The sequence below is a fragment of the Amia ocellicauda genome, chromosome 12 (assembly GCF_036373705.1).
Source record: "Amia ocellicauda isolate fAmiCal2 chromosome 12, fAmiCal2.hap1, whole genome shotgun sequence".
In the NCBI taxonomy this organism is placed as follows: Eukaryota; Metazoa; Chordata; class Actinopteri; order Amiiformes; family Amiidae; genus Amia; species Amia ocellicauda.
The window spans coordinates 2,920,307-2,947,255 of NC_089861.1; the positions used below are offsets into that span (position 1 = coordinate 2,920,307).

The 26,949-nt window shown below is 42.6% G+C and overlaps 1 protein-coding gene across 3 annotated transcripts in view; it reads right to left on the minus strand.

Annotated features, from left to right (window-relative positions):
- The window catches only part of LOC136764218 (LIM domain-binding protein 2), an 86,760-nt gene that overhangs the window by 47,976 nt on the left and 11,835 nt on the right, over nt 1–26,949 (minus strand). For all 3 annotated transcript variants that reach the window (XM_066718072.1, XM_066718070.1, XM_066718073.1), the window contains exon 2: nt 15,500–15,602. In XM_066718072.1, the coding sequence (XP_066574169.1) occupies nt 15,500–15,602 (103 nt within the window). The remainder of the gene's footprint in view (nt 1–15,499; nt 15,603–26,949) is intronic.

The following is a 26,949-nucleotide window of genomic DNA, read 5'->3' on the forward strand; positions in this document are numbered from 1 at the left end:
CCACATGATTGTAGAGGAAGCAGAATAAATAAAGTTGTTAATTTAACCTCAAAATCTGACAGGGGAATAAATATTACCTTGTAAAAATATGTCAAATTCAAGTCTGACTTACCCTCATATGTTTTACTGTGTTAAGATCCCCAAATAAAACATTTTATGGTAAATATGTCAACTATTGTTCCTAAAATATACACGTTTGCATCCATTGTGGATAGCATTTGATTCATTGCTGCATATGTTTTCCATGATTACAACAGATCTCACGTTATTTATTTAAAAGCAATGCTGCCAGCTTGATTAGCAACCAGTCACAGCACACAGTTTGTTCTCTACAGTATTAGAAAGCACTACCTTCAGACATTAATATTTAAGAAACACAAACAGTAGGCTGAGTAACAAACACTTCCACTCAGATAGACAAAGATTTGAAGTTGTTTTACGCCTTTTAAGAAGCATGTTTGAGCAACAGTGATTGTTCCCGATTATACTGAAACTCGTTGTGGCTGAAGGTTGTTTCTGAAGGAAAATGCTAAACATGTTCAATTAAAGTCCTCCAACACAGGTCAATTAAACAGGAGTTATAACATTACCTTTTGAAAATGGCCTTGTTGTACTATTAGCCTTGATAATAAATTAAAGATGTTTCATAGTTTTCAAATATTTACTTAGTGAATTAAATATTCACATATTTCAATTAATTGAACAAATGAAATCTAATTTAAATACCGTCGCTTTCGAAAGATAATTGAGCGGTAACATTTTCACTCAGCCTAGGACAAATCGTTTAGCTTTCATCATTGTTCATTACATTACATATTTATCGGCTGACAGCGGATCTGTCCCAGGTCGCGCTCGTAAAGGTTTAAAAACAGCAGCAGGTGTAGCTAGTTTGATGAAAGGTTAACAAGGACAAGGTTTAACCTCCTTTGAATTCAGGTTAATAATTAAGCTGCTGTATGCTGAACATTTCATATTTCAACTACTTTATGAATATTTATCAATATTTTAATAAAATATGTTTTAAATCATCTGATTTGATCTGAATTCAAATATTTACAATTACTTTCAAATGCTTTTTATTTTGAGATAACAGTTACTTGCTGCTATATGTATTTTATTATTTTTAAAGTAATACTTTCCACAGACCACATTTATAAATATATTTATCCCAGATCTGACATACAGGTGCAATTTCCATTCACAAATAAAAGAGATCGGCTCCTCTATATTGAACGCATCGAGAATGGGTGTCTTTGTCTCTCCCCCAATAATAAAAAAATGAGCATCAGCTTAGAACATATTACATCAGTATTTACATCATTATCGAGCACACTGAAAGATGCTCCACGAGACAAAGGGAATAAATAACGCAGTCTGCTCCGGAAAGCCCCAAACTCTCGACTGCGCCAAGAGGTTCTGGTACTGAGGCGAGCGGTTAGTCTTCCAGCTGAACCTGCCATTGTCCAAACGTGTCACCTCCATCAGCGGGGAAGACACTAACACAGACTGGCAGCGGAGGAATCGGCAGGGAGTCTGCCTCCCCGAATGCAGCTCAACACCGGCTGGGTCAAAGTGTCCACAGTTTTCAGGAAATGCCTGCGTTTGGGATGAAATACAACCCCCTTCCCACCTGTCCACACTTTTTAAGAGGTGTGGCGCCATTGGCTAAGGCTTAACGGTCAATCCTGGAGACTTGAGACCTGCACAGACTGGGTAGAAGTAAAGATTTAGCCATATTGGTGGTTTTGATTTGGTCCAAGCCAAAGTATTGAAAAAACTATGCAGTGTAATGAATGGGACAATATAACTGAGAGAAATAATACCAAAAAGGGTCAAATCCAGGTCAAAGTAACTGGAGGCCATACGTTGGAGCCTAATTTCAAGACCTCTCACAACGGGAACATTCAGCACGAAAGCATTATTGTCCACCGTGATCAAACACAATAAAGCCGGCTCATTTGTCATAAAAATGTTCAGTAAGGAGCTGTTACTTCCCCCCGGGCCTTACACTGTGCACGTCTTTAAACAGAGGAAATAAACGGCGCAAAAGTGACATTCAGTTGGGAAGTGAGATAAAGGATGTGAGGAACCCTTATCCCTGCTATTAAACAAACATTTTATCTTACTTCATTATTTTCATGATTTAATGGTTGTGAATATCAGGTCAATAAAAAAAAAAAGTTATTAAATTCGGGCACGTGACGCTTCTCTCCTGATTACACAATAAAAAATGTGAATGTTATTATTAAGCTGGGGATAATCAGCGTTCTGTCTAAATAGGCACTGCGGACTTCAGAACATCAGCGCTGCGCACAGAGATCCTCTCCCAGGCGCTGGGTTAACATGTTCATTAAACAATGTGCGCCGCGGGATCGCTGTGCAGCCTCACAGGGGCGCAGCGCAGTCCAGTCATTTACACGCTGATCTCCACCAGCCAGGAAGGTCATCGACGGGGCAAAACACCTCCTGTGACACGGGCACATCCCACTCCCATTCACAGCATTTCTGATTTCCCAAAGCTGACCAAAGGGATTATGTTAATCACACCAGTAAAACCTCCATCAAAATAAAAATATTAAATGCAAATTATACTTAACAGTTCCATGTTAGATCTATTTATTCAGCTTCAACACCAATATAAATAATAACAGCCTCAGTATAATACTGTAGCTATATATTTTCATTCTATCTCACAATTATTATATCGGAATGATAAAAGTTATATATAGGCTTTAAAATGAATACAGGCTTTATACAAAACATTATGTTATTAATGTAATGAGACATTCACTTCTTCGTAAATGGGAAGTTCCTCAGGTTTACATAGTTTAATATTGCACAATAATTCATAAAGAGACCATGTTTCTATTTTGCTTTTTGTTGTGCCTTCTGTGGGCAGATGTTTCTGACTGTGTTGACATCTGTATGCTTGTTGCCGAATGAATTAATAATATAAACAACTTAAGAAGCCCGATTTTTTTATTTCTAAGTAAATAATGCAGAAGCTTTAAAAGGCCTGGTATGAATTTATCTCATTAAAGCTTTTTTTGGCTACGTTTTGCACACCTGCACCTACCCTGCAAATGCATGTCAACTGGTATAATTGTAATATGATTTCAGATCATCAGACGTTAACTGAAAAGTCCTCATTGCTGAATCGAGAATCGCCTCCAAATCAAACCGATTGTGGCCTTCCAGCAGGGGCAGATAATCCCAAACTCACTGGTCTGCACAAAAATCACGGAGCCAAGTTTCATCTTGGGATCCCACCGAATACACATTTACAAATTGTGTAGAACACCCCGGGAGGCTGCTCCAAAATTGTTTTTGCAAATATTAAAAACGTCTCGGTTTTTAGGTGACCTGCTTATTATAATTTCTTCAGGCAGGATTTTGTGAAATTACGTCTTGCAGTGTGACATATTACAAGCACAGAAAGTCCCCGGCGCTGAATAAGATATCTGGGTCACTAAAATGTACGCTGGAATAAATCAGAATCATATACAAGATATAAATATATATCTGTAGTTGAGAAACGGCAAGAACAGTTTAACTTTTGGCTCCTTTGTTTTTGAATTGAAACAAAGTTCTACATTTGGAGGAAACGGTTGGTTAACCACATCGGTCCCACATCCTCTTAGGAAAAAAAGCTATACAATGATATATTTAGTTTGACTGCCCCGCCCTGTTACACAACACATCTCCGAGCCTCGGTCAGAGCCTCTATAACACCGAATTCAAATGACGAGCCCCAGTACGGCTCGCCGAAACGATTTTCAAGATCTCTCTCGTGTCTGACTAGAATTTTAATAAAGTTTCACACACAAACATAATAAACAAAATCTTCTCTTGGGCACTGAAGTACATGGCTGTTAAAAAGTAATAATATAAAAAAGCAAAAATGAAATCAGAACCAGATGGTTGAGGGCTGATACCGAGCCAATTATGTTTTCCAAACTCAAATTCAAATGTAGTCCACTTTAGCTTTGTTTAGATCACCTTCTATGGAAAATGACAGCGACACATATGATAGTCGCTTAATCGCACACAACACAATTAAAAGGCACTAATTACAGTATTCAGCAGCGAACGCCTGTACTATGTTGTAACGTATTGCATTGCTAAGCGGAGTCTAACTTTTATGGATAAAATACAAACAAAACAGTCAGACTCACCATTAATATTACATACGTTTGTAAAAAATAAATAAATATGTTCCTTCGGTCGTGCTCGTGTGGGACGCCTGTGAACTGAAGCAGAATCCTAAACGCCTCTTCGACGGGACAGCAGATCGTGCGTTTCTCAGTCCTAGTCTATCAGATATCTACAGCTCCTCCACACTAAACTGCCGATTTATCCAGGAGGCTCACAGGAGTCTCGCCGAGGCGCTGTCTTCCTGGGCCGGGAAGACAGAAGATTATTTAATGATGTCTCTGAACACGCACTGCTTGCCCGGCGAAGCTGAAGGCCAAAGAAAGATGAATCGACACAGAGAAGCAGTTTCCCCAAGGAATCTGGAGCCACTTGACAAATCGTGCGTGGGGGAACATTTAGTTTTCTCCGCATGGAGGACGACTGTTGTTGTGGTTCGCAACAGCTTTGTCCGGTTAACATCTGAATTAAGTTGCCGCGGACCAAATCCGCAGAATTAGAGACTCGGTTCGGTCACAGGGTTTCTGCCACCGTTAGGATGGTCAGGTTTTCCCATTGAAGAACAGTCTTCAATGGATCTGAGTTATGCACTAGCCCATGCGAAATTAACATGTAGGGCTTCATTTTGCAAAGCTGGTGAAAGACATCCTAAGGAGCGCGGACAGTGTGCGTGCTTATTAGAGTCACTGTAAAAGCGTCTCTACAAAGAGTGCCCAGGAATGATCTTAATTTGGGGAGAAAGTCAGTGTTAAATGTCCATTTCAGGATTCAATCTGCCGGTCTCGCTCATGAGGAAATCGATTCGAAAACCTGGGAAGAGCAGGCCTGAGAATGAGAGAAATAAACGCCGTACAGAAAAGGCCATGGGAGTAAATACTGTAAAGAGAGAGAGACAGGTCTGAAGAAGAGAGCAGTGAAGCTGATTGGAAAAAGGGTGCCCTCTCACTCTCACGCGTGTGTTTGTGTGTGAGTCAGGGTGCGAGTGTGTGTCATGTTGTTTTTGGTTTCCTTCGGGGGGAAAAGGAGCAGTGAGAAAGCCGGAAGATGGAAGCAGAATCATTCGGACACAGAGACAGGGTGTTTAGCCAACATTTTCCTTTTCCTGACCCGGTTCCTGTTACTGAAATCTCGAAAAACTACCGCTGCCGTTGCCGCTATCTTACATCTGGTGGGCTGCAGAGGAAAACTGAAAACAAGACCAGAAAAAACAAGCGTTACACACCGAAATGCCAGTTCTTCGGCTGTTTCGTTGCGTGTTGTAGTGTTTAACCCACTAACTAACGTCTGACTATCTTGTGAAGAAGCTCGGGAATTAAGTCAAAAACGTTACCGATACCAACTTTGATGTTTTGGAAAGAGAGAGCAGCAGCAGAAGAGGAGGATATGCTAGTTGTGGCCTGAAACGGTTAAACCTCCACATCCCTGCTCTCTCTGCAGTGCAGTGGCCCGCTCTGCATAACTCGCAGTGAGCAGGTTTCTGCCTCCAGGCTTACCCTGTCTGGGGCTGTCAATCAGCTGTCAGTCAAGAGCACAGTCAGCCATCCCTGCATCACCCGGCTGTCAGGACAGCAGCTGAGCAGAGTCTACTCCGGCCTGTCAATCAGCCCCCGCACACTCCCGCGCCACTCATGTCTGCCGCGGCTCGCTTCCCGTTCGAAAACAAAAATCAAAGCAGCTCGGTGGCGCTCTCGTTTCCCAGCATCTAAATTGGCAACTCTCTGCATCTCGCTTAAAACAAACACGCCAGCAGAAGCAGCCAGGAAGCAATCCGAGATGCATATACATTCTGCTTCTCATGTGCGTCTTATTTGATCTGGGTTTTATTATATTTATTTACAGTTCCTCATTGTTATGGTTTCTTTTTTTAACTCAAGGACATCTGATGGCTGCTTTTCTTAGTTGCAGCTGGTGGTGGTTGGTGGTGGGACGCACTCGGCCGGCCCACAGGGCTGCTGGTCTGTAGACGTGTCGGATGTTAAAGACACAGTGAGACTGGTTTGGAGGGATTGCGTTTGGGGCTAAAGTGTAACGGTCAGCTTTTGGAAATGTGTTGTGTCCTGATGCAAGCAATTTTAAAAAGGAATTCATAAGAAATATTGTACTTTCCAGATTTTATTTTTTTCCTCCTCAGCATCAGAGTTTGGCTCCCAACTTTGAATAGAATTTTCTAGATGTAATATTATTATTTCATTTAATAGGTGTAAGTTAATATTAAACATATTATTTTAATTAAAGGGGTGGGGGGGTTAGTGGGTACTTCTTTATATACAGTGTTTTATATGACCGATATTGTTATAATATATTGGTAAAAGTATTAAAGCAAAATAAAAAAGGAAAATGAGGAAATCAGTAACTCGTGCTTCTCGACTGCAATTAATCCACTGGAGACAATAGTCTTAATGCGTGCGGTTCTGTGGCTGTGGGGGGATACCAAGGGAGCCGGGGGTGGGGGGGGCTGATGCCGAAAATGGGGGGGTGGGGGTAAAACAGAAGAGGAGCGTGTTCCCTAATTCACAGGAACAAAGATAGTTTCCCTTAATCCCCCTATATTATAGAGGTTAATACAGTGTGGCATGCTGTGATGTCGCCTGGCAATGTCTCCAGTGTGTGTGTGTGCGTGCGCGTGTGTGTGTCTGTGTGTGCGTGTGTCTGTGTGTACGTGTGTGTGTGAGTGTGTCTGTGTGTGTGTCTGTCTGTGCGTCTGTGTGTGCGTGTGTCTGTGTGTGCGTGTGTCTGTGTGTACGTGTCTGTTTGTGCGAGTGTGTGCGTGTGTCTGTGTGTGCGTGTGTCTGTGTGTGCGTGTGTCTGTGTGTACGTGTCTGTTTGTGCGTGTGTGTGTGAGTGTGTCTGTCTGTGTGTGCATGTGTCTGTGTGTGCGTGTGTGTGTGAGTGTGTCTGTCTGTGTGTCTGTCTGTGTGTCTGTCTGTGTGCGTGTGTGAGTGTGTCTGTGCATCTGTGTGTGCGTGTGTCTGTGTGTGCGTATATGTGTGTGTGTATAAGAGTGTCTCCCTTGCTAAACAAGAAAAACGTCTATTTAAAGGGGATATTTTAACTTTCATGACAATAGTGAAAACCGTAACAGAGGTCGGGGGGAGATGGGGGGGGTCTTCTAGGTTTTTCAACCAGGGCCAAATAGGCTTTTTTAAGGGACTATAAAGATGAAACATACAAACCTAGCAATAGAACACACAAGTATATTGTCGTATGTATATTTGCCTACTTCAGTTTTACGCGAGGGCTTTATGTATATAGAGGAGCTAGTCTTGTGAAGGAAGAAAAGATTGCTCTTTTAACCCTCTGCAGGCAAGTGTGTCTGTTTATTAGAAAGGTTTGTGATTATAAATAATGAAGTATCACTTCACCCGGCAAGAGAGAGGGAGGAAGGACACTGGCGAGAGAAAGTTGGGCTAAGCCTGCACAGGTGTATGGCACGGAAACATCCAGCCCCCAATTATTTCAATGCAAAGTCTGCTTTCCACAAGAGGCCTTTAGCAGGCTGCTCAGGATTCAGTGTTTTTATTCCACAGATGACAAAGTGGATTACAAACATTTTCATGGAGGAACTCTCAAAACCATTTAAAAATATGCAAGATTGTTCTCATTTTTTTGAATCTGCTATAGTATCCATAATTGGAGGTACACTTACAAAGGACTGTGGCCCTGGAATATCGCATTGAGCGTCTCTGAATGTTTCAGTCATTGGAAGAAGAGGAAAAAACAAAACTTAATGCAAGCCAGGCAGAGAAACTCAAACCAAGCCCGAACCACTGAACTGCTTGATTGATTCTGATGTACTTTCAGACAGTGAAATTAGATTAAGTCTGAAAGATTTTCCGAGAGACGTCTACCCACATTATTTAAAATGAGCTAAAACCTCTTCGTACAATCTGCATTAAAAATCCAAAAACACGTCCCCTACAATGGAGCAAAATGCTCAGGAAAATATGTCATCGTGGTTAAGGCACATTTGCCAGTTTCAGAGACTCTTGTCACCCAGATTGAAATACGTCTCAAGAAGCATTTTGCGAAAATTTATTCGTCATATTAAATGATCTGGTCGAAAGTGCAGAAAATATGATAGTAATGCGATATTCAGCTCTCTTTCAACAATCATTTCAGTCGGAGAAATCAATGTTTACATTGCAAGCCGAGTTAGAGTGGTGATGAATGGTTCAGCAGATTTTTTTTAAGTTTATATATATATATATATATATATATATATATATATATATATATATATTTTATCAGGAGGCACTCACACAGATGCAGTTGCCCGAGTAGACATTTAGATCAATTTGCACCCCATGAGAGTATGTTTTCTAAATATAAGTGAGGTTAGTTTTTGTAATAGCTGGAATAACTATTGGAATTCTTTCTAGACACACAAAGCCAGTGATTGTTCATATTGCACTTACTGAAAAAGGGTTTAACGACATTGATTGGACTAATTAAGCCCATCTAGGAGCACACAGCTGTTAAAAATCTCCCTGCCTCTTATTTTCCCAGTAGGTGAAGCATATTCTCTAGTGATTTCATTAAAATGTGCCGCACTGTGATATTTTATAGAAAACGTCATGACAAAGTAATTGAATGAAAAAGTACAGGGCAGAGCGATGACATTGCATTTTGCCAAGAAGTTTCCTCTAGCAGGCTTCCTGGAATTGACCATCACAAGTGTTGAAGCAGGGAGTTTCTTCTGAAATAACATAGTGAATGATTTTACATATAGAACCAGAGACACGCAGCAGGACGTGCCAGAGTTACAACAACAAATTGCAGGCAGTACAAATGAAACAACCAGCTTCCAGATTTCAGCTTTTAGACACAATGTCAGGCACTGATTCCACAATTATTCCACGGTTTCAGAATGATCATGCTCTGTGATTTGACAAAAAGAAAGAAATCTGCACTTTATTCAAAAGCTGGTTTGTGCGTCACTGTCTTCTCCATTCTTGGATTTATTTATTTTTGCTAGAGTTCAAAATCATTGATTCCTCAAACTAATAACATTCCTCCAAAAGCAGATAAATCAATCAAATTCAGCTTCCTTAAGGGAATATCTGTTGTACTAAAATTATCAATGCCTAACCCCACTTTAAATTCCAGCAACAACTGGCTTTTATAAAGTCAAAGAGAGAGTGTTAAATTTGCGTCTTCAATACAGCTCCCTTCGTCTTTTTTTGGGTTGTGTTTTTAACCACTAACAATTTTTCTGCGCTAAATCACTTTTGCTCCACACACCCTCATCAATATCTGATTTTATTTTGGCAGGACAATAGTAAAAAGAAATGCAACAGGGAGCATTTGATTTCTCAGAAACAAACTGCACTTTTAAATCCAGGCTAACACAGAATAATGTAACCTGATTAAAATGTCACTGTTATTGTCAGGATATCTTGCTTGTATGGATGTTATATATTAATTTGTGTACACGGATGTACATTTTCTACATTAGTCTGCCAGCGAGAGTTCATATGCAGATTTTAAGCTTACAGACTAGGAAGACCTGTATTTACATGTTTAAAGAAAGAGAGAATAAGGTGTTAACTATTTCAAGATAATAAAATAAACTCAACTCAGCTTGAAGAAGAAAACAGTTGCATTGTATTGCTTTGGCCTCACAGTGGGAACTCTTCTAAAATCAACAGGGGGGATTTAACTGACATCATACTGAACTCAACAGATGCCAGCATTGTAATGAACAACACTAATAACCAGATGGTTCCAGTGTGTTAGCAGACTGATATTAATATCTGCAATCAGAGACAATTAGCTGGCTTCTTAGCACAACTTAATATTTATATTGGTTGTATTTTGCTGGTGTTCCGCTGCTGTTCTTGTGAAGCGTATATCCAAATCCACATACACGGCCTCGGTATTATATTATTGCCACGTATTTTTAGGGTGCAGTTTATGTCCTAGAGATACTTCAGGGAATTTGATGGAGTTTTAAACTGAGGTTCTGTAGGAGGACAATCCCAGCCTCCCACCTGACCTCCGCCTCGCCCAGCAAAAGGGTCTGGCAACAAACTCACTTTCCCAACCTTTGCATCCCTCCCCCACCCCAAACCCCACCACTGCAGCAACTCCTTGGCTCAAGCCACTTGGGGGAAGTACTGATTGCTCATCCTCATGGTCAGGTCATCGTTCTCCCAATCAAGCGAGTTGAGGTCAAAATAAACTATTTAACTTCTGCATACGTCTATCGAGGTCGTCCTACTCCTGGAATTTATTCCCCAGGTGCATAATGGATAGCAAAGATGCACCAAGGTCTTGAGTTGCATAACACGTCCTGGAAATGCAAATTGTAGAAGGGACATATTGCAAACTGCTCTGAAGAGCAGTCTCGGATCTCACCCTAGTCGGAAGGGAAACAACTGTAACCGATAAAGACCCCCTCATAATGTGGATCGCTTGATCTTTTACAAGGAATGCATAATAAAGCGCAGCATATACTAGCACCCATAGAATAGAACAGAAAAAAACAGAACCTTTTACTTCAAGAACTGACCATTGAAACCCTGTCCCCCTGCAGAAAGAGATTTAGTTGATCTGAATGCAATTTTAAATCATTGATCAAGAATATTCTGCTTCTATTGGTCATTTTGACAATACTTCTACTATATACAGACGGTGACAAATTAAAGGAAAGTCCTGAATAAATGAGTGGAGGAACATAACGAGTGCAGATGCCTCCAAACACGAGTCTTTGGAAAAGATGGCGAGGGGAAATGATCTAAGTGACTGTGAAAGAGGGGTCATTATTGGGGCTTGAATGACAGGAGCTTCAGTCACACAGACGCTCAACTGTTTCGTGTTCTGGGCAAGTGGGCGAGTGCATGTGTGGGACACCAAGAGATCGGGACAGGCCTGACTGCTGGACCCCTACAGTGAGGGGGTCCGGAGGCTCTGTTATGCTGTGGGGGGCATTTTCCTGTCATGGTTAGACAGCAACCGACGTGTTAGACAGCGCTCTCCACCACCATCATCAAAACCCCAAATGAGGGAATATCTTTTGGAAGAATGGTGTTCATCCCTCCAGTAGAGTCCAGAGACTCGTACAATCTGTGCCAAGAGCATTGAAGCTGTTCTGGGGCTTGTGGTGCCCAACACCTCACTGAGACACTTTATGTGGGTTTTTCCTTTCATTTGTCATCTGTCTGTATATAATAACAGGAATTACACTAATCCACAAATATATTTATTTACTCTCAATTTCCGCCCCTATGTTTTTTGCAACCCAATTCGAAATCTCAATCTGTTCTATAACCATAAATGGAAAATCAGGGCCAAAACGTGAAAAAGATGTGGTGAAGAACAAAAACCATCAAAGCAAAAAGTGAGGGATACTTAACACTTGACTATTTATTTGGCAGGGTAACTACAGATATTATGTTCACTACAAAACATTCAGCCTGGTCACTAATAAAACCATACACACACACAAATAAATAAATAATCTCAATCCTCCCTCTATCACAGGAAAAATCTGTCAACCTCTGACAGATTCCCTGGCGTCGAACACTGCTCTTCAGAAAACACGGCCCCTACTGATGCGACTGGACATTAATTGCTTTCGCGTTGATATATCTCTGCCTTGTGGAGTGATAACACAGAAATCTGATATCTGACAAGCCGGCTGACCTTAATCAGGGCAGATCAGTCGTTAGTGGTGCCACTACAGTGTGTAATTTCAGGCTCTGGATGTGCTCGCGCACCGGGCAAACAACAAACAAATAAATAACTAAGAAGAGCAGAAAAACACACGCACAGATCTGTCAACACTGATGTTAGAAAAGGCAGAAACAAATCACGCTCAGGACTACACGAGGTATACACTGTGTCCCGGTAATGGACAGGAGAGGAGGGGTGGAGAGCTGTCAAAACAGGCTGAGTGTAACCAGGCGTTTGGTTTTATCTAACAGCATTAAGCGCCGCTACTTTGGGCTCCAGGCGCACACCGTCTACACAACACATGTAGGAACAACCGGTACAACGTCTGCTAAGTGAAGACATAAATCATGCAGATGTGTCTGTGTCGTGCGCCGTTCCGGACGCAGGCCGTGAAAAGTTCCTCGCGATCGCCACACTTGCTCTCTGAGTTTGTGAAGCTCGTGACTGTTGGTGGTCCCGGCTGCAGAGGCCAAGGCAGACGAGGACATGCGCAGTGCTACCCACGAGACCAACTCCTGTCCCTCCCCCACCCGATGGAAGTGAACAGTGTTTTGTTCTCCCCTCGTCGGTCTCTGTGGAAGATCTGAAAGCCAGGGCAGCCGTGACTCTCACTAGGGACACCTCCAGCCCGGACCGCCTCACACGTGATGCAATCCAAAGGGTCTGAATCGCAATTCTTGTGGCGTTCGGTTCAATCAGCAATCGTGCTGTAGAATTACATGGATATGAACGGTGATATATCCGAAGCAATAGAAAATGGGTATATTGCATACAGTAAATCGTCCGTAAAAAAATTTGCTTGCAGAGGATTGCGTGTTTCTCGAGGTGTGAAATCTTCAGCATAAGCATGGTGCAGCTGGACTGTAATGGAGGGTAACTGATCAAATGTGTGAATTACAAAAGTACACGACTGTAATCTCTCCCCAGGTCGAGCTGGAATTAGATATCGAACCACTTGGGGACAACAGAGTTTCAAACACAAGCCCAGATGAAAGGTAAGGAAAATCACATTTAAAGTCAAGAGTTCTTGGTTCTTTGTACACCAGCGCGTGCACTTATCCGGCTCGCACTACTTCATCATGTTAGGAACAAACAGTGCCTTAGTTTAAATAATGAAAGCTTTTTTCCTTCTCTTTTATCTGCCTTCTATTACTCCTTCGTGGGACGCAGTAGCAGTTCAGTGTGTTGATGTGCATCTTACCGGAGATGGAGGAGCAACGGCAAGTGTGTTCCCTCTCGTCTTTTTTTTTGGTTACATGGTTGCGGTCTCCCTGTATGTTTCCTGCTTGAACCCGTTATCTATCTACCGATCTATCTATCTCATATATAGATCTATAAAAAACACCGACACAAATGTGGAAATGTACAGCAGATTGAAGTAGGTGGCTGGGGTACAAAGAGGAAACTACTGAATCAGCAGTCAATGGTTATGCATTAGGCCGAACCGTCACTGCAAGCTGCATGAAGATAATAACACGGTCTGAGTTTCCAAGGCTGCGGTCACATTAAGACTCTTAGCAGACATTGGTTTACATTCTCTCCTTCGCAGGGCGGCTGGTCGCAGTGGAGGGAGATAATGCTTAAAGGTTAAAGCAGTGGGAGCAAAAGAGACGGCAATAATGGCACCCATTTGTAAGAGGAAATACTTTTAAAAAGGCAAAACAGGTGGTGAGCAGCCGATTTGGAATGCCAGCAGTTGGGGGGAGATGTTTTTGTGGTAGACATCAATTCCCACACCTTCCCCTGGAGAGACGCAGCGTCTTCCTGGACATCTATCTGGTCACACCGACGCAGGCTACCAAACGACAAGACTCTCCGCAAGAACCCACCTCCCTCCACTCGCTCCCCGAGTTTCCTCGACGTCTACAGCTGTTGTTCTCCGGATTTAAGGAATTAGTCCCCAGTAAGTAAAATAATCTCTTAGTCATCCCCGTCTTCTTAAGCAGCCTTACATCTTCTGCAAAACCCCTCTGATCCCCCTTCCCGTCCAATCCACCACGGCAACACAGGAGGGACCCAAACACACGTGTCCCATCGGTTTTGTTTGGTAGGTCTGTGTAACAGCGGTGCACTGGAAACTCACAGAAGATTGAGCATCTTCCTGAAAACATCAGGACGCAAGATGGTGCAATGTAAAAATGAAAACAATGCACGAGTCTAGGTCTTGTTTTCCAAAGATGTGATATATCACGATATTTTTGATGTTGCAGACAATATACCATAAAGCACAATAATAGATGAGTCACAATATTCAGATTGATATTTGTTTGTTTGTTTTTCAGAAACTTAGTGTGTGGTGCTGAGGACAGGAGCAACTCTGTGACATTTGAGGAATGGTATTTTAATGGACCTCTCTTGTGTTTTATTTAATGTGTACAGGACTCTACTGGGCCCAATGTTTTAAATATAGTTTAATCAAACTGTGCAAGTGAACATGGTCTAGTGGATTGAATATCTGAAGGGAAGCTTGCTGTATACAATACTGGTTCTGCAATTAAAACTGGTAATATAATTAAATAATTCCCATCTCTAATTTTTGTAACAGTCTCTACGAAGTCCAAATGGATTAGTCTAGTGTTTGACACACACTGAGCAAGAAAATTAAAAAAAATAATGTGTATGTGTCTCGATTCAATTATTCTGTTCCACATATATTGTTCTCACCACATTCACAAAAATGCCAAAGTCAACAATTTTATTGATGGGTTTTGCAAGGTTTTAATTCACGGCAGTTTGCTCCACTCGCAACCTTTTATCATGTTCACACCATGCCACTCTCGACGTTTCCATTCATGGATTTACACAGATTTTAATTCACAATCTGTTCCTCCGCCCCATTTGTCACAGATGGTCTGGACGGCGATACCTGTGCACATTGGCCAGCCCTGTCCCAGCTTCCCTCCGAGCGGCTGTGTGGCGTGTTTGTGTGCGAGGGATTTCCAGTCTTGTCCCCAGTCTCTGCTGGGCTTGGCTGAGGAGACGGAGAGCTTTATCGCGCTGCACAAACCCGGTCAAACCATTGAAAGCCGCAAACGGAATGGAATGAGCAAAGCCTCTCACGCACACATCCTCTGGTATGGTTTTATCCCTTTAGCCCTCTCTATTGTTCATAATAATCACCTTGGCACAATCTACAGCGCACAGCAAATACCCAGATATCATGGCTTACTGCTGGTGTCATTGACACTAACCATGAAAAACCTATCCCGTTAGAAGGACCTTCTGCCAAACGTGTTCGCTCTGACATTGCCCCGCTTCCACAATGTATACAAATAACACAACTGTGACAATCACCGGTGCTAAAGTTGTATTTTTTGGGGGGATGTGGATTGGCCAAAACACTGAAAGCTTAGCCGCTTTTGAAACACTATCAGGAATGAAAAAGATATCCACATCCTGGAAGAAAACGTTGTTGAAATCGTATCATATTGCAATATTGGATTGGGATTTCTCGCATTACAATAAGGACACTGTCTCACGGAATCCCACCTGCCCTTTCGCTGCGCCCCTCGTCACCGACCTACAAAGCGCTTTCGCAAACCATTTTATTCCCCTCCTGATCCGATTGACTCGCATGGTGTTTGTACCTCTTGTCATTCCCTTGTCATTCACAGTGTGGACATTGCACACAACGCCAGAATCGATGCGTCTTTTGTGACCGACTCCGACTTACTGTATCTTTTTGGTCCATCTTCCAAGCAGAAGGATAGCGTGAGTGTGGCATCATCTTCAAAAAACTCGGTGGCAAAGGCATCCCACCACAAGGTGTCACTCTCCTGGGATAGAAAAACAAATGAATAATTAACATCTTACACAATTACAGGGTTACAGATCCACAATGATCCTGCTCTAGAGACAATGGGTAAACAAAGAGAGCCTGGGTTTTGAAGCATAGTATGGCACTCGTCAAGAGGGGATCTCTGTCAGTCTCCACTGCTGCAATACCAGAGTGTCTTCATGAGTATTTGTTCCAACTAACCTGGAGCCCAAATTACCGAATCAACTCCTTTGTTGTTTTTTTCCCCCCTCTTTCTTAATTGGGTTTAATTAAGTTTCTTTCTTTATCGGTTACTTCTTTCTTCCCATACAACCGACAGCTTAAGCTGTGCAGTCGCCTAATGATGCCGTACCCACAGGCCTTTCTGAACCCTGGAGAGAAGGGTTTAATTCATCCAGTTACTAATGTCATTCCACCAATTAAGTATGGGAGAGCCGGGCAGCAGCAGTAGTCGAGGAGACGTGGCAGACCCCTCCGTAACAGAAGTAACACGCTTTCCCCAAGACATCTTAGACAGAGGGGCGCGGATCAATCGGGAACTCCACGTCAACGCTCTCCCATGAAAACCCAAGCAAGTCCCTAACGTACGAGTGAAATGATGGTAACTCACTATGGATCTTCTCCCACCCCCTGGTGTTCTGTATATATCGGTAATCGGTCCGAGTTCTTTATTCAACAGTAATTCAATTGTTTATGGTATATAAACAAACAAACCAATCAATAGATATCTGACGTTGTTTAACCATTTTAATGACAACCTCAATGACAAGCAGGGAGGACCGAAATAAAGCCTGAAAGCTGGCAACTCTACCGATAATCATCTAAAAATCAAGGAATATCCATTTAACAAGCAATTAGTACCTGGCAATGTGCCCTGAGCATCATTTTGTGTCTAAATACTGTACAAGTAGCTTGAGTTCACTGATTAAAAGAAATTTAAAATCCCATCAGACAGACACAGGAGACGTATAGTACTGCCGCAGCAGGTGACTTATTATTGTGTCGACCCACCACACCTGAGGCCAGATTAGAAACATCCTCACACACGAACTCAAAGGGGTCTGGGGGTCTTCTTTACAAACCCACGCTACCCAGCAAGACAAACCGTTGTGCACCTTCAGCTTCATAGAACAGATTCAGGGAGATGGCAAATTGCTGTAATATCACTCCTGCACCATAAATCTCGAAGGAACGTAGGCGAGGTATTGGGGAAAGAAGAATATTAATTGTCTAGATTGTAGTATATGCCTTTATCAGGATGTATTTCCACAGTGGAGAGTTGGGGACAGACCGTCCAACAGAGCCAGGTAAAAAGCAACTGAAAGGGGTCACAGTACCCGTCTAACAAAGAGAATAAAATAGATGCAGTTCAGAGCTCCCAGACAGGAGACAAGATGTGTATCCCGCCAGTTAGTTATTTCAAAGCAATAGTCATCCGTACCATTACCCTATCGTCCTTCTTAAAAGGTTTTACTCCAATTAGATGATGAAAACCAAAACAGAGGTATAAATAACTGAGCACACTGATACCCCTGGGCCTTGCCGAGCAGAGTTGTGTTTTTATTTTTACTTTATTTCTTTCCTCCCTCTCTCTGCGTGGAATTAAGGTCTGTAATATGCCCACTTTTATCCTGAGCTTTTCTCAGATCTACTGTTAAAGCTCTGCTGCTCCACAGATAAAACCCAGCTATCGAGGCTGATACCTTTACAATCAAGGTAGTGGATGTTCAAGTTTAAATAACAATAACAAAATAAAATCTATGAATACTCATACATATATACACACACACACACACACACACACACACACGTGGGTTCATGTATTTCATTGCTGATACATGTTCTGACAGAAAATCGGACCATTCAGACGGTTTTGTCTTAATATATTTCCAGGCTGCTCTCACCGTAGACTTGTTTTTCTTCCTTCATCCCCCTCTTCAGAGGGGTGTGGGATTTTGAGCTTGTGAAGCTCAGCCGTTTCTGTAAGTAGCACGGGGAGATTTATCCTGTGGCAGTGAGATTATCCACACCAAAATAATATAAGTGTTTGGATATTTTGTTTTTTCTTCAGAGTCCATTTTTATCATCGCGAAACAGTGGTTCCTCAAGCAGTCAGGCGTCTGCTGAAACCGTACCGTCTTTAGTTTTTTCTCCTCAACCTGAGAATGTTATATCTATATAGATTTAATTACGGTTTAATTTAGATTAGATGACTTGCCTAAGTACTTAAGAGCTGTACATTTAACCCTGAGTCAGGATACAAGTGAATTAGATCTAACCACAGAGTTATTGAGCACAATTGCTTAGTCTAGGGGGGGATGCTTTATACTTGTAATTACACACATGTGGTCAACACATAACAGGGAGGATACAAGCCATCTCTGTCTCTCGATTTTTTGGAGTTTAAGCCTATAAGAATGCCCCATACATCATCCACATGTGATTTCAGATAAAGTGTTTGTTTTTACTTAAGCTCCCTCTCCGAGATCAGCGTTCACGATATAGGATGCAAAGCACAGGCGTAATATTGAAGATATGGATTCATAAATATAGGAATAAACAAACACACTGGGATCGTCAATGGGAAAACAGGAAAGAAAACGATTTGCAGGACCAGGATTGTTTCAATCAGTCAGTACAGTGTTCTTCTGCGTGTCACTTCTCATCACCTCTGTCCGTTCGAGCTGCAGGCCAGTCAGCAAAGGAGCCAGCGACGCAGGCATCCTGTTTCCCCAGCAACACAAATGTTGGCCATTCATGCCACCTACTTCACTGCGGCAATGACAACGAGAAACTGTGTAGCTCCTCACATACAAAAAAATCCATTCATCCATCCATCTTTGATACCCGCTTTATCCAGCTCTGTGAGCCGGAGCCAAACCCGGCCGGCCAAACACATACACCTCATACTACTAACAAAAAAGAGACTTTCTTTTAAAAATCTGATTGTATAGAAAAGCAAGCAAGCAACAATTGTATTTAGTTTTCTTTGTTCGTTTGCTTTTTAAATACTGAAATCGTTCTGATGTTCCTGACGTCTCCAGGAGGGGTCCACAGGCGCTCAGCAAGCGAGGGGGCAGGGATCAGGGTCAGCGGCCGCGAGGCGTAGCGCTCGATCGGGGACACAGCCCTGCTCGAGTCCAGAGAGACAGCTTTGAGGTTTTGGCTTTTGTTTAGCAACACATGCAGATACAGGTATAAGCATATAAGCACAGGAACAGATACGGCTGCAGATTCAGATGCAGGACCACATGCAGATACAGCTGCCGAGTCAGATATCAGTATCGGAATATGTAATCATGGTGTATGCAACCCAAACAGCAGTGGAACAGAAAAGACTTCAGCAAAACTATCTGACAGGCACTTTTATCGTCTTTTCCTCTCACGCCACACAGCTGCTTTGCATATCCCGCTACCTGCGCCCGCTGCTCGCCGCGCGCCTCACGCCAGATTTGCATGCACGAGGGAAGCAGACGTCCTGCCGGCTGATTTTGATTTTCGAAGGCATGTTTTGACAGGCTGTGTTTTTGTCATATTGTTTGCTATGAGAGGCCATGGCCTTGCAGCTGTTTACAATTAGCACGGCAGACATGCATAATGTCATGTTTAATAAACGCTGGCAAGGTACACTGTGCTGTCTGTCTCGCTTCCTAGGCGTCTTTCAGTTCATATGCGCTGTACTGCAAGGCACAGAGAGGGAAATCCGCTCGGAAACCGTCAACGCTGAGTACAAACAATACAAAACACATCTCAGCTCTTTAAAATATACCCCTCCCTCCAGAAACAACATACAGTATTCTGGTCCATTTCATATTAATGACTCAAGTTTAGACAATGAATAACATGAGAGAAGGCCACTCGCCCCATTCGCCTGTTGGGCAACACTGCTAATTACAGACTCATCTCAGAATGTCAGCCAGGTGTTTCTTGCAGGACCTGCTTCCACATGCCTTTGATTTCCACTGGTGTCCACTCCACCCAACCCCACTCACAAGACTCAACTCACGGGAAAAAACACCAGCTCCAGCTTGGCCAGGGGAGACACGGCCCCGAGCCAACCTGGACTCAGAAGCGTGCGCAATTCTCACGGTTTGCAATGCGACACAGCCAATGGATTTAAATGTCAATGCCTGGAAAGATACCAATTACCCACTTGCTGTTAATTAGTCCATTTCAGAGCCACTAATGAGGAACAAACACTGCTGATGTGATGTAGTCTTCCTATCTTCTATGTGGATCTTCTTTCATAAATTCGTCATCTCTTGGAATCCATTCTGCAGCTTCTTCAGCCCCTCTGTGGCTGTTCAGCTCTGCTATATCGTATCATTTCAGTAAGGTTACGGTAGTTGAAAAGGTGCTAATTGTGTAATTAATTCTGATCCATCACATCACTAAGAGCTTCAATGGACACTCGCCTGGTCATTTCTATCGCTCTTGCTTCAAAACACAACTAGCTGGCACAGATGCAATGACTATGCACTTATATATTTCTTACTTCCAGTGAGCAAATTGGAACCAGCAGCCGTTAAAAGGAAATTCCTTCCAACTCGTCACTGTATCCGTTCCAAAACTTAAGCTAAAATGCAAGCAAAGTTGCACAGTTTCTCCAGCAAAGACAACTGCTTTGTACCGTATGTTTTGCCAAAGACCAAAAAAAAGGTTACTCTTTGCATCTATAATCTCCAACCTGAGACACTACAAACGGCTAATCTGACATGCTTGGGGTCGAGTGTTTAAATATCGCAGGACGTTATCAGCTTTGTTACAGGATGCGATAATTCTCCTACCAGTAGCGGGGAGTGAATAATGCATGGAAAAGATCAATTTGCCTTCCACACAGAACAAAAGATTTGGACTGTGAAAGGGAAGTAAAAATAAAGTAGTGCTTATAAAGTAGTATAAATAGCAAATTGGTCACTATGAAATAAGACGAACAAACTGATTTTAACTGTAAATAATTATAACCAGCGGATCTATGGGTGTATTCACAAGCAGCTCAGTCAGATCTGCGCACATTCTGCCCCTGAGCGCACCCGTGTATTATTCGGTATACTGTCACATGTGTTTGGACTACTGCATGTAGTTACTTTATTGCATCATATGTATTTGTTATTGTATGCGTTATGCTGCCATTTCTTATGCACTAATCATGTAAATGTCTCAGTCTAGACCAATCATCTCATTTTACAGCCCGGTACAGAGGTAGGGCCCATTTTTGAAGGAATATATTATTTTGTTTAAACTAAACAGGCACTTTATATATGCCAGCTTTTCTGGAGAAGAAATAGCCAAAAGGGTGATCTCAGAGGGTGTTAATAATAATAATAATAGACTTATTTGTACTTATTCTATGTTACTTTTAGTTGTTTTGCTTTTGCAGTACTTGTCTAACCCTGTCATGCCAATAAAGCCGTACAACAAAACATTCTCAAAATGTGTCACTCAAGAAAAGCAGTTCCTATTGACACAGATTGAGTCTGTTCCTACAACTCTGAAGAAAATGATCACCTGCTGAGCCAATCGTAAGCACTGATTTCACATGTTCACAACAGAAGTTCAAGATCGCCATGTACTTCGTCAGGCCTAAGATATTTTGTTTTTATTTTTTGAGGTTTCTTCTTATTAGTATGGCCCATTATTTGGGGTTTACATATGTTTCAGTCTGTAACCCTTATGCTTATGTGATTGTGTGGCTTGTGTGGCTGCCTGGGTGAAGTCCGTTTGCTCTCCCAGTGGTTGTGTGGGTTTCTCTGGGTGCTCCCACATCCCAAAGACAGGCTGCTGAGGTGGATTGGCTTCTCTAAATTGCCCCGCAGTTGTCTGAGTGCAGTATGTGTGTGTGTGCGTGCGTGTGTGTTAGTGCTACCCTGGTTTTTCGTTGCAATGAGAGAAATGCTAAATGAACAAATAAATAAGTATGTAAACAAATAAATACAAGTAGTTTTCAGGAGTCAGTCATTTTCAGTGTGATTTGGCAAAATAAGAAGTTGGTTGCGAAAATAAACAAAATAAATGAAACCTCATTCGGCCAACTGAGTAAACGCCTTTGAAAGGGGTTTGTATAAAACGGGCTGATCCTGTTCCTGGAGAGCCACAACCCTGCAGGCTTCACAGGTCTCTGTGGATCATCCATCCCTGGGTTCCCTGAACACACGGAAACTGTGCCTAACAAAGCCCCACCACCGCCTCAGTTAAGCAGTTTAACGATTTGGATCAAACACAAAGCAGGAGGCTCTCCAGGACCAGGGCTGGCCAGGAAAAGAAAACGTTTCAAACAATGTGAATGAAGCGATTCGGCTACAGAATCCAGGCTGTAGCAATCAGCTAGAGGGCCATGTCTGATCTTTTGACAACCAAGGCTGCGCTTCGACAAGCCGCTTGGGTCTTGCTCTGGATGTCCGCGGTCTGTGTTACCAGTTTGTCGGGAGCTCTCCCAGAGACGGACGGGCGATGCACACCACAGATTCAGCTCCTCGCTCGCGAGATCCTTCACACAACGTCCGCAGCGATCCGTCTCTCTAATAACAGACCAGCTCCACGCTGACAGATGAGAGATGAAGTGATGGGAAACGCAGATGATTCTTCCTAATCTTGACCCATCTCCTTTGGGGCCCATCCCTAATACTTTCAGGAATGAGAGGCCATATGCATGAGTTTCTCACCGTGTCCCTGATATGCTGGACCTTCAGTTTCTACGTATTCCTCCTTTCGCAGGAGAACGGTTTAGGTTAGCAACATCTGTTTCTCAGTTTAAATGCGGAAAGGCGAGTCGGGAGAGAGAACATACGTGCCCGACGTCCTGTGGGAAACTGAAGATTTATAGCATCACTGCAGGCGAGTCTCCTGTGAAAGTCTGGGACTGCCCGAACATCTCAGCCTCGCTCTGCTAGTGGGGCCTTGATATCTTTCCCATGAAGAAAAGGGAATCACGTCAGAGTGTGTGACTTGGTTGTATGAGATTAAATGTTGAGGGACACTTAGAGAAATAGGAAGAAGAATAGGAGGAGGAGGAAGAGGAAGAAGAATATTGACAGCCAGCTCTCTGGGCTCAGTATCCATTAATTACGGCAGATATTGAACTGCTTTTTCCTTTATTCTGTGTTCAAAACCATGAGTGCTTTTTACAATTATTATTTATTATTTAATTCATATCAGATCATCTTCCCTGCAGGACTACTCCCATGTATAGCAGAGAAGCTAGTTAGCGTGTATCCACCTTGTGATCAGATTCATGTGGAAGGCTGTGTTTATTGATCATGCTTCAGTGCTGTAATGCGCAGCCTGTATTACACAGGCAAACATGGATGAGAGCAGTGTTCTCCAGCACATGGATTGGTCTGGCCCTGGGGCTCTAGTGTGAACGATACAGGCTCTGTAACCGTTTCCCTGACCTTCTCAAACAGCACTAGTCCGCTGTGTAGACAACAGAGCTGTACTGAAATAAAGGCTTTTAAAAACTGATAAAGCACAGCTGCTTAGGACAGCCTCAGTAGGTCCCCCTCAAACCCAACGTGCAATAAACCTGCGCGCTATTTCTGAACCGAACGGCAAACAAACCCACAACACCGACATTCAACATTTGTCCTTCATCTGCAGGATATCTCAAAACAACAAGTGAGTATTGTGCCTTGCCAACACTAACACCAATAAACAGAACATGTACCACCCTTTGGAATAATGTTTTCACAAAAAATGCAGGTTTATTATACTCGTTGCAATTCAGATGCTGTTAATACACACACAACGCCCACAAGAAACTTAGCACTCGTTTCTGTATACGCCACAATGGTACACAATTGACCCGAGTTCAAGTGCTGTGCTGTGAAACCACGTTTCCGGCGCAGCTCGCTCCGAGTCGCTGTGACACAGGGATTGAATGACGCGTTGTCAGGCGGCACACGTGGGCTTCAGGGCTACAACACTGCAGTCTGGATTTTGTTTATGTGCTCTTGTCTTTACTTACATCTATCTCTGTTGTTTTAGTGCTCTCACGTTTTTTGGCCGTGGCTCAATGTACATAAAAGCGATTTGGGTTCGAAAATATCGGCAAATGAAATATACAATAGTATACATCATTAGTATTTCTTCAACTGCCTTGTAGAATGCATAAATCAATTATTTATAATCGTATTTGATGTCACTCAAATACTCAGCGTCGAATGTATGTATTATTTACTATTTATTAATGTGTTAACCTCCGCAAATACAAATTATAATTCACCTGATCACTGCAATATAGCTGCCCTATATAAACCAGGAAACCCTATATATATCAGGAATCTAGAATATAACACTATTTCAGGCTTGATGTCACATAGTCTAAAGCAGACAATTCTATCAGCGGGGTCAACGTGCGACGGAGCAGGCGGACAGAGTGAACTCAAACCGAGTAAATTGCTCATCTCTGGGAAATGTCGGAAACCTCAGGTGAGCTAACATGACAAGACTTGAGAGGCCCAGCTGATAAACTGATATTGATTTTTACATATCACCCTTGTCAAAAGGATTTATGGATGTGTCGATGCATGTTCTCATAAGGATCACATTGAGGGCAGGCGGTAGGATTTACAGGGAATTGACGGCATTTGAAAGACCTGGTGGTAAATAACAAGTAACTACTTCCCGGCAACACGTGGGAAACTGGGGGTCCTTTACGGCGGACAGAATAAGATAGTCTACTTAAATGTCAAGTCTGTCAGCCTCAGATTCTGTCACTTCGATATACTGCCTGTGATCGCTGCTGCGAAGTTAAAAAGCCGTGCGGCCAGGAAGCAGCTGTACTCTGGGTTGTGCGCATTCCTGTAGCGAGGCAAACTAAGTGGCAAACGATGCCGCACGTTCGTTCCGCTGCAGTGCTGAGCTCACCGGTGCGCCGCCAGGCCGTTCAGACCAAGCCGGTGCCAGTGAGCGGGCCAATGTGGAGATCTAGCTCTTCTGGGCGGGATGTCATAGACAGTCTGAGCGGGACAATCAACAGGCTGCTCTGTCAGGGGTCCTGTGCTAGCTTACACGCACTTTCATTTCATAAATCCTTAATCTGGGGGTCAGCGTTTCACACCATGAACATTAATCGTTTGGAAATGTTATTTTCCCCAAGTTGTGACTAAGCACACTTTCACCCTCTGCCGTTGGAGATGTAACCACCTGCACACTACTGACGTCCTTACAGCACTGTCCATTGTTCAAATGTGGGTTTTATTGGAACCCATAAAATCGTCAATTCAATGAATTCCCAGAAGAAGAATATTTATACAAAATAAGACTTCACAAAGTCCATCACTGCTCCATGGAAACTGACCCACCTTTCCAGTTAAATGAAGGTGAATCTCAGACATGTTAGCTTTCCATCTGAATGTTATTTGAGTGTTCATCGTGTGAGTTATGGACATAGGGAGAAAATGCTCATCATTTAGATTTAGTATTCTTCTTCTTCATTGCTTTGCTAAAGATAATACCAGCCACTGTATGTGTAGCACTGTGTAAACCAAGGGAATGGCATAATGGAGTCTAGTTCACAAAGTTAAGGCCACATTTGAAATGCGTACCTCCGGGCTACATGCAGTGAAGTCTCCTAACTGCGATCGGGGCGATGCTGCATCTGGAGAACATTTGCCAGGGCTGGGGTTCACAAAGGCAGCTTCAACAACGAGGCAGCAGTGTAGAACAAAAGCAGTGCAAACTTGGTGCCACCCTGAGTCCGAGACAAACCGTCCAGTTGTGTTGCGTCTTGTTATATACACATCTTCAGACATTTAAAAACACAGTAAAACCATCTCAAAATGAAGCTGACCTGTTGATCCAGGGAGTTCAGTGTTGCTGCATGACTGCGCGGGTTTCTCTTCTCTGTATTATGAAACAGTTTATGTTTTCATATTGTATTTGCGCTTTCACTTGGTTACAGGAATTACATTCGCTGCAAATGTCATTTTAGTCAATTGTGATTATTTGTGAGACGACTAACATATTTGTGTTTGGTATTTTGAAGGTTGTCAGTTGTACATATTTTTATGCAAATATATTAAGACAACACAAAGTGCTTTATTTATGCACTATTTTATGTAATATATATATATATACATATATATATATATATATTTTTTTTTTTATTGTGTGTGTGTGTGTGCGTCTGTGTTCCATTCAAATAGTTGTTTTTTATTTAAACTTATTTCACCATGGCGGAAGAATGCCAAATAAATATCCTGACAACAGCACTTTCTCTTTACTAAATATGGAACAAAGATCCATTTATAAAAAACACAAAAAACGAAAACACTTGATTATTACACATAGATATATAAATATATACACACACACACACAATTCTAGTGCAAATTCTGAAAATTATTTATTTGAAATTAATTTAGGAGCAAATGTTTAGAAGCCTACATTAAAACGTAACAAAATATCAAACCTATTCAGTAAAGGAAATCCAGACCTAAAGGTTCCTCTGAAAGCTCCTGAGGGGTTTCTGTGGATTAAAAACAACCTGAAAGGGATCTTTGTTCGCAGTTTAAGGAAAAAAAGAAAGAGGAAAGAAACAGAGATTGTTTGCTGCTAAAGCGTTGGGGATGTGCCTCTGACTCAGATGACCTTTGACCCCCACAGAGCCTGTTTCTCAGCCACTACTGTACATGCCCTCCGGGTGTGCACCAACATGAGGTCACTTCCTCCTGAACTTAAGAGCTCTACACAACACGAGAAACGCACCATCCTGGTCCAACTCCCCACCCTGAGCCGATGGTTGACACGGAGGGGAATTTCTCTCCGTCTCCATGTTGCAAAAAGCTGCATTGGCTTCTACTAGACCAGGCTTGTCCCATATGCTCGCTGCTCAGCGCATGAATTGCTGACGGGCTCATGGCAAATCAAGGGTGCAAAAAGAACGGTGGGAAAAAGCAAATAAAATAAAGGTTTGGACTTGTTTTGTGATAGAACGGGAGTTTGTGATTCTGCGTTCGTAATTTCGGTGCCAGCGGCAGTGGCGGCCACCCTGGCACTCTTCTGGGCATGCTTAGAGGACGTGAGCTGCGATGCAGAGGGGCACCTCAGGGCAAACGAATGATAAGCGTGAGTCCATACTGGCAAAATATCTCTTGGCGGCGATTCAAAGGCACCAGCTAATGAAGACTAAATGAAAGTGGAAGATCCCAAACAGACACGGGGTGAACAAATAGAGAGCGTAGGAAAACAAACAGTAAACACGAACACTAACTATTTTTAGCCACAGCACATGTAGGGTTAACCTGAAATGCTGTCTCGGTTGGAGAGCTATTCCTGATGTCCGTGTGCGCTAATTAAAAGTGTCTGAGATCATTCCAGAAAGATGTCCCATCATAATGAAGTCA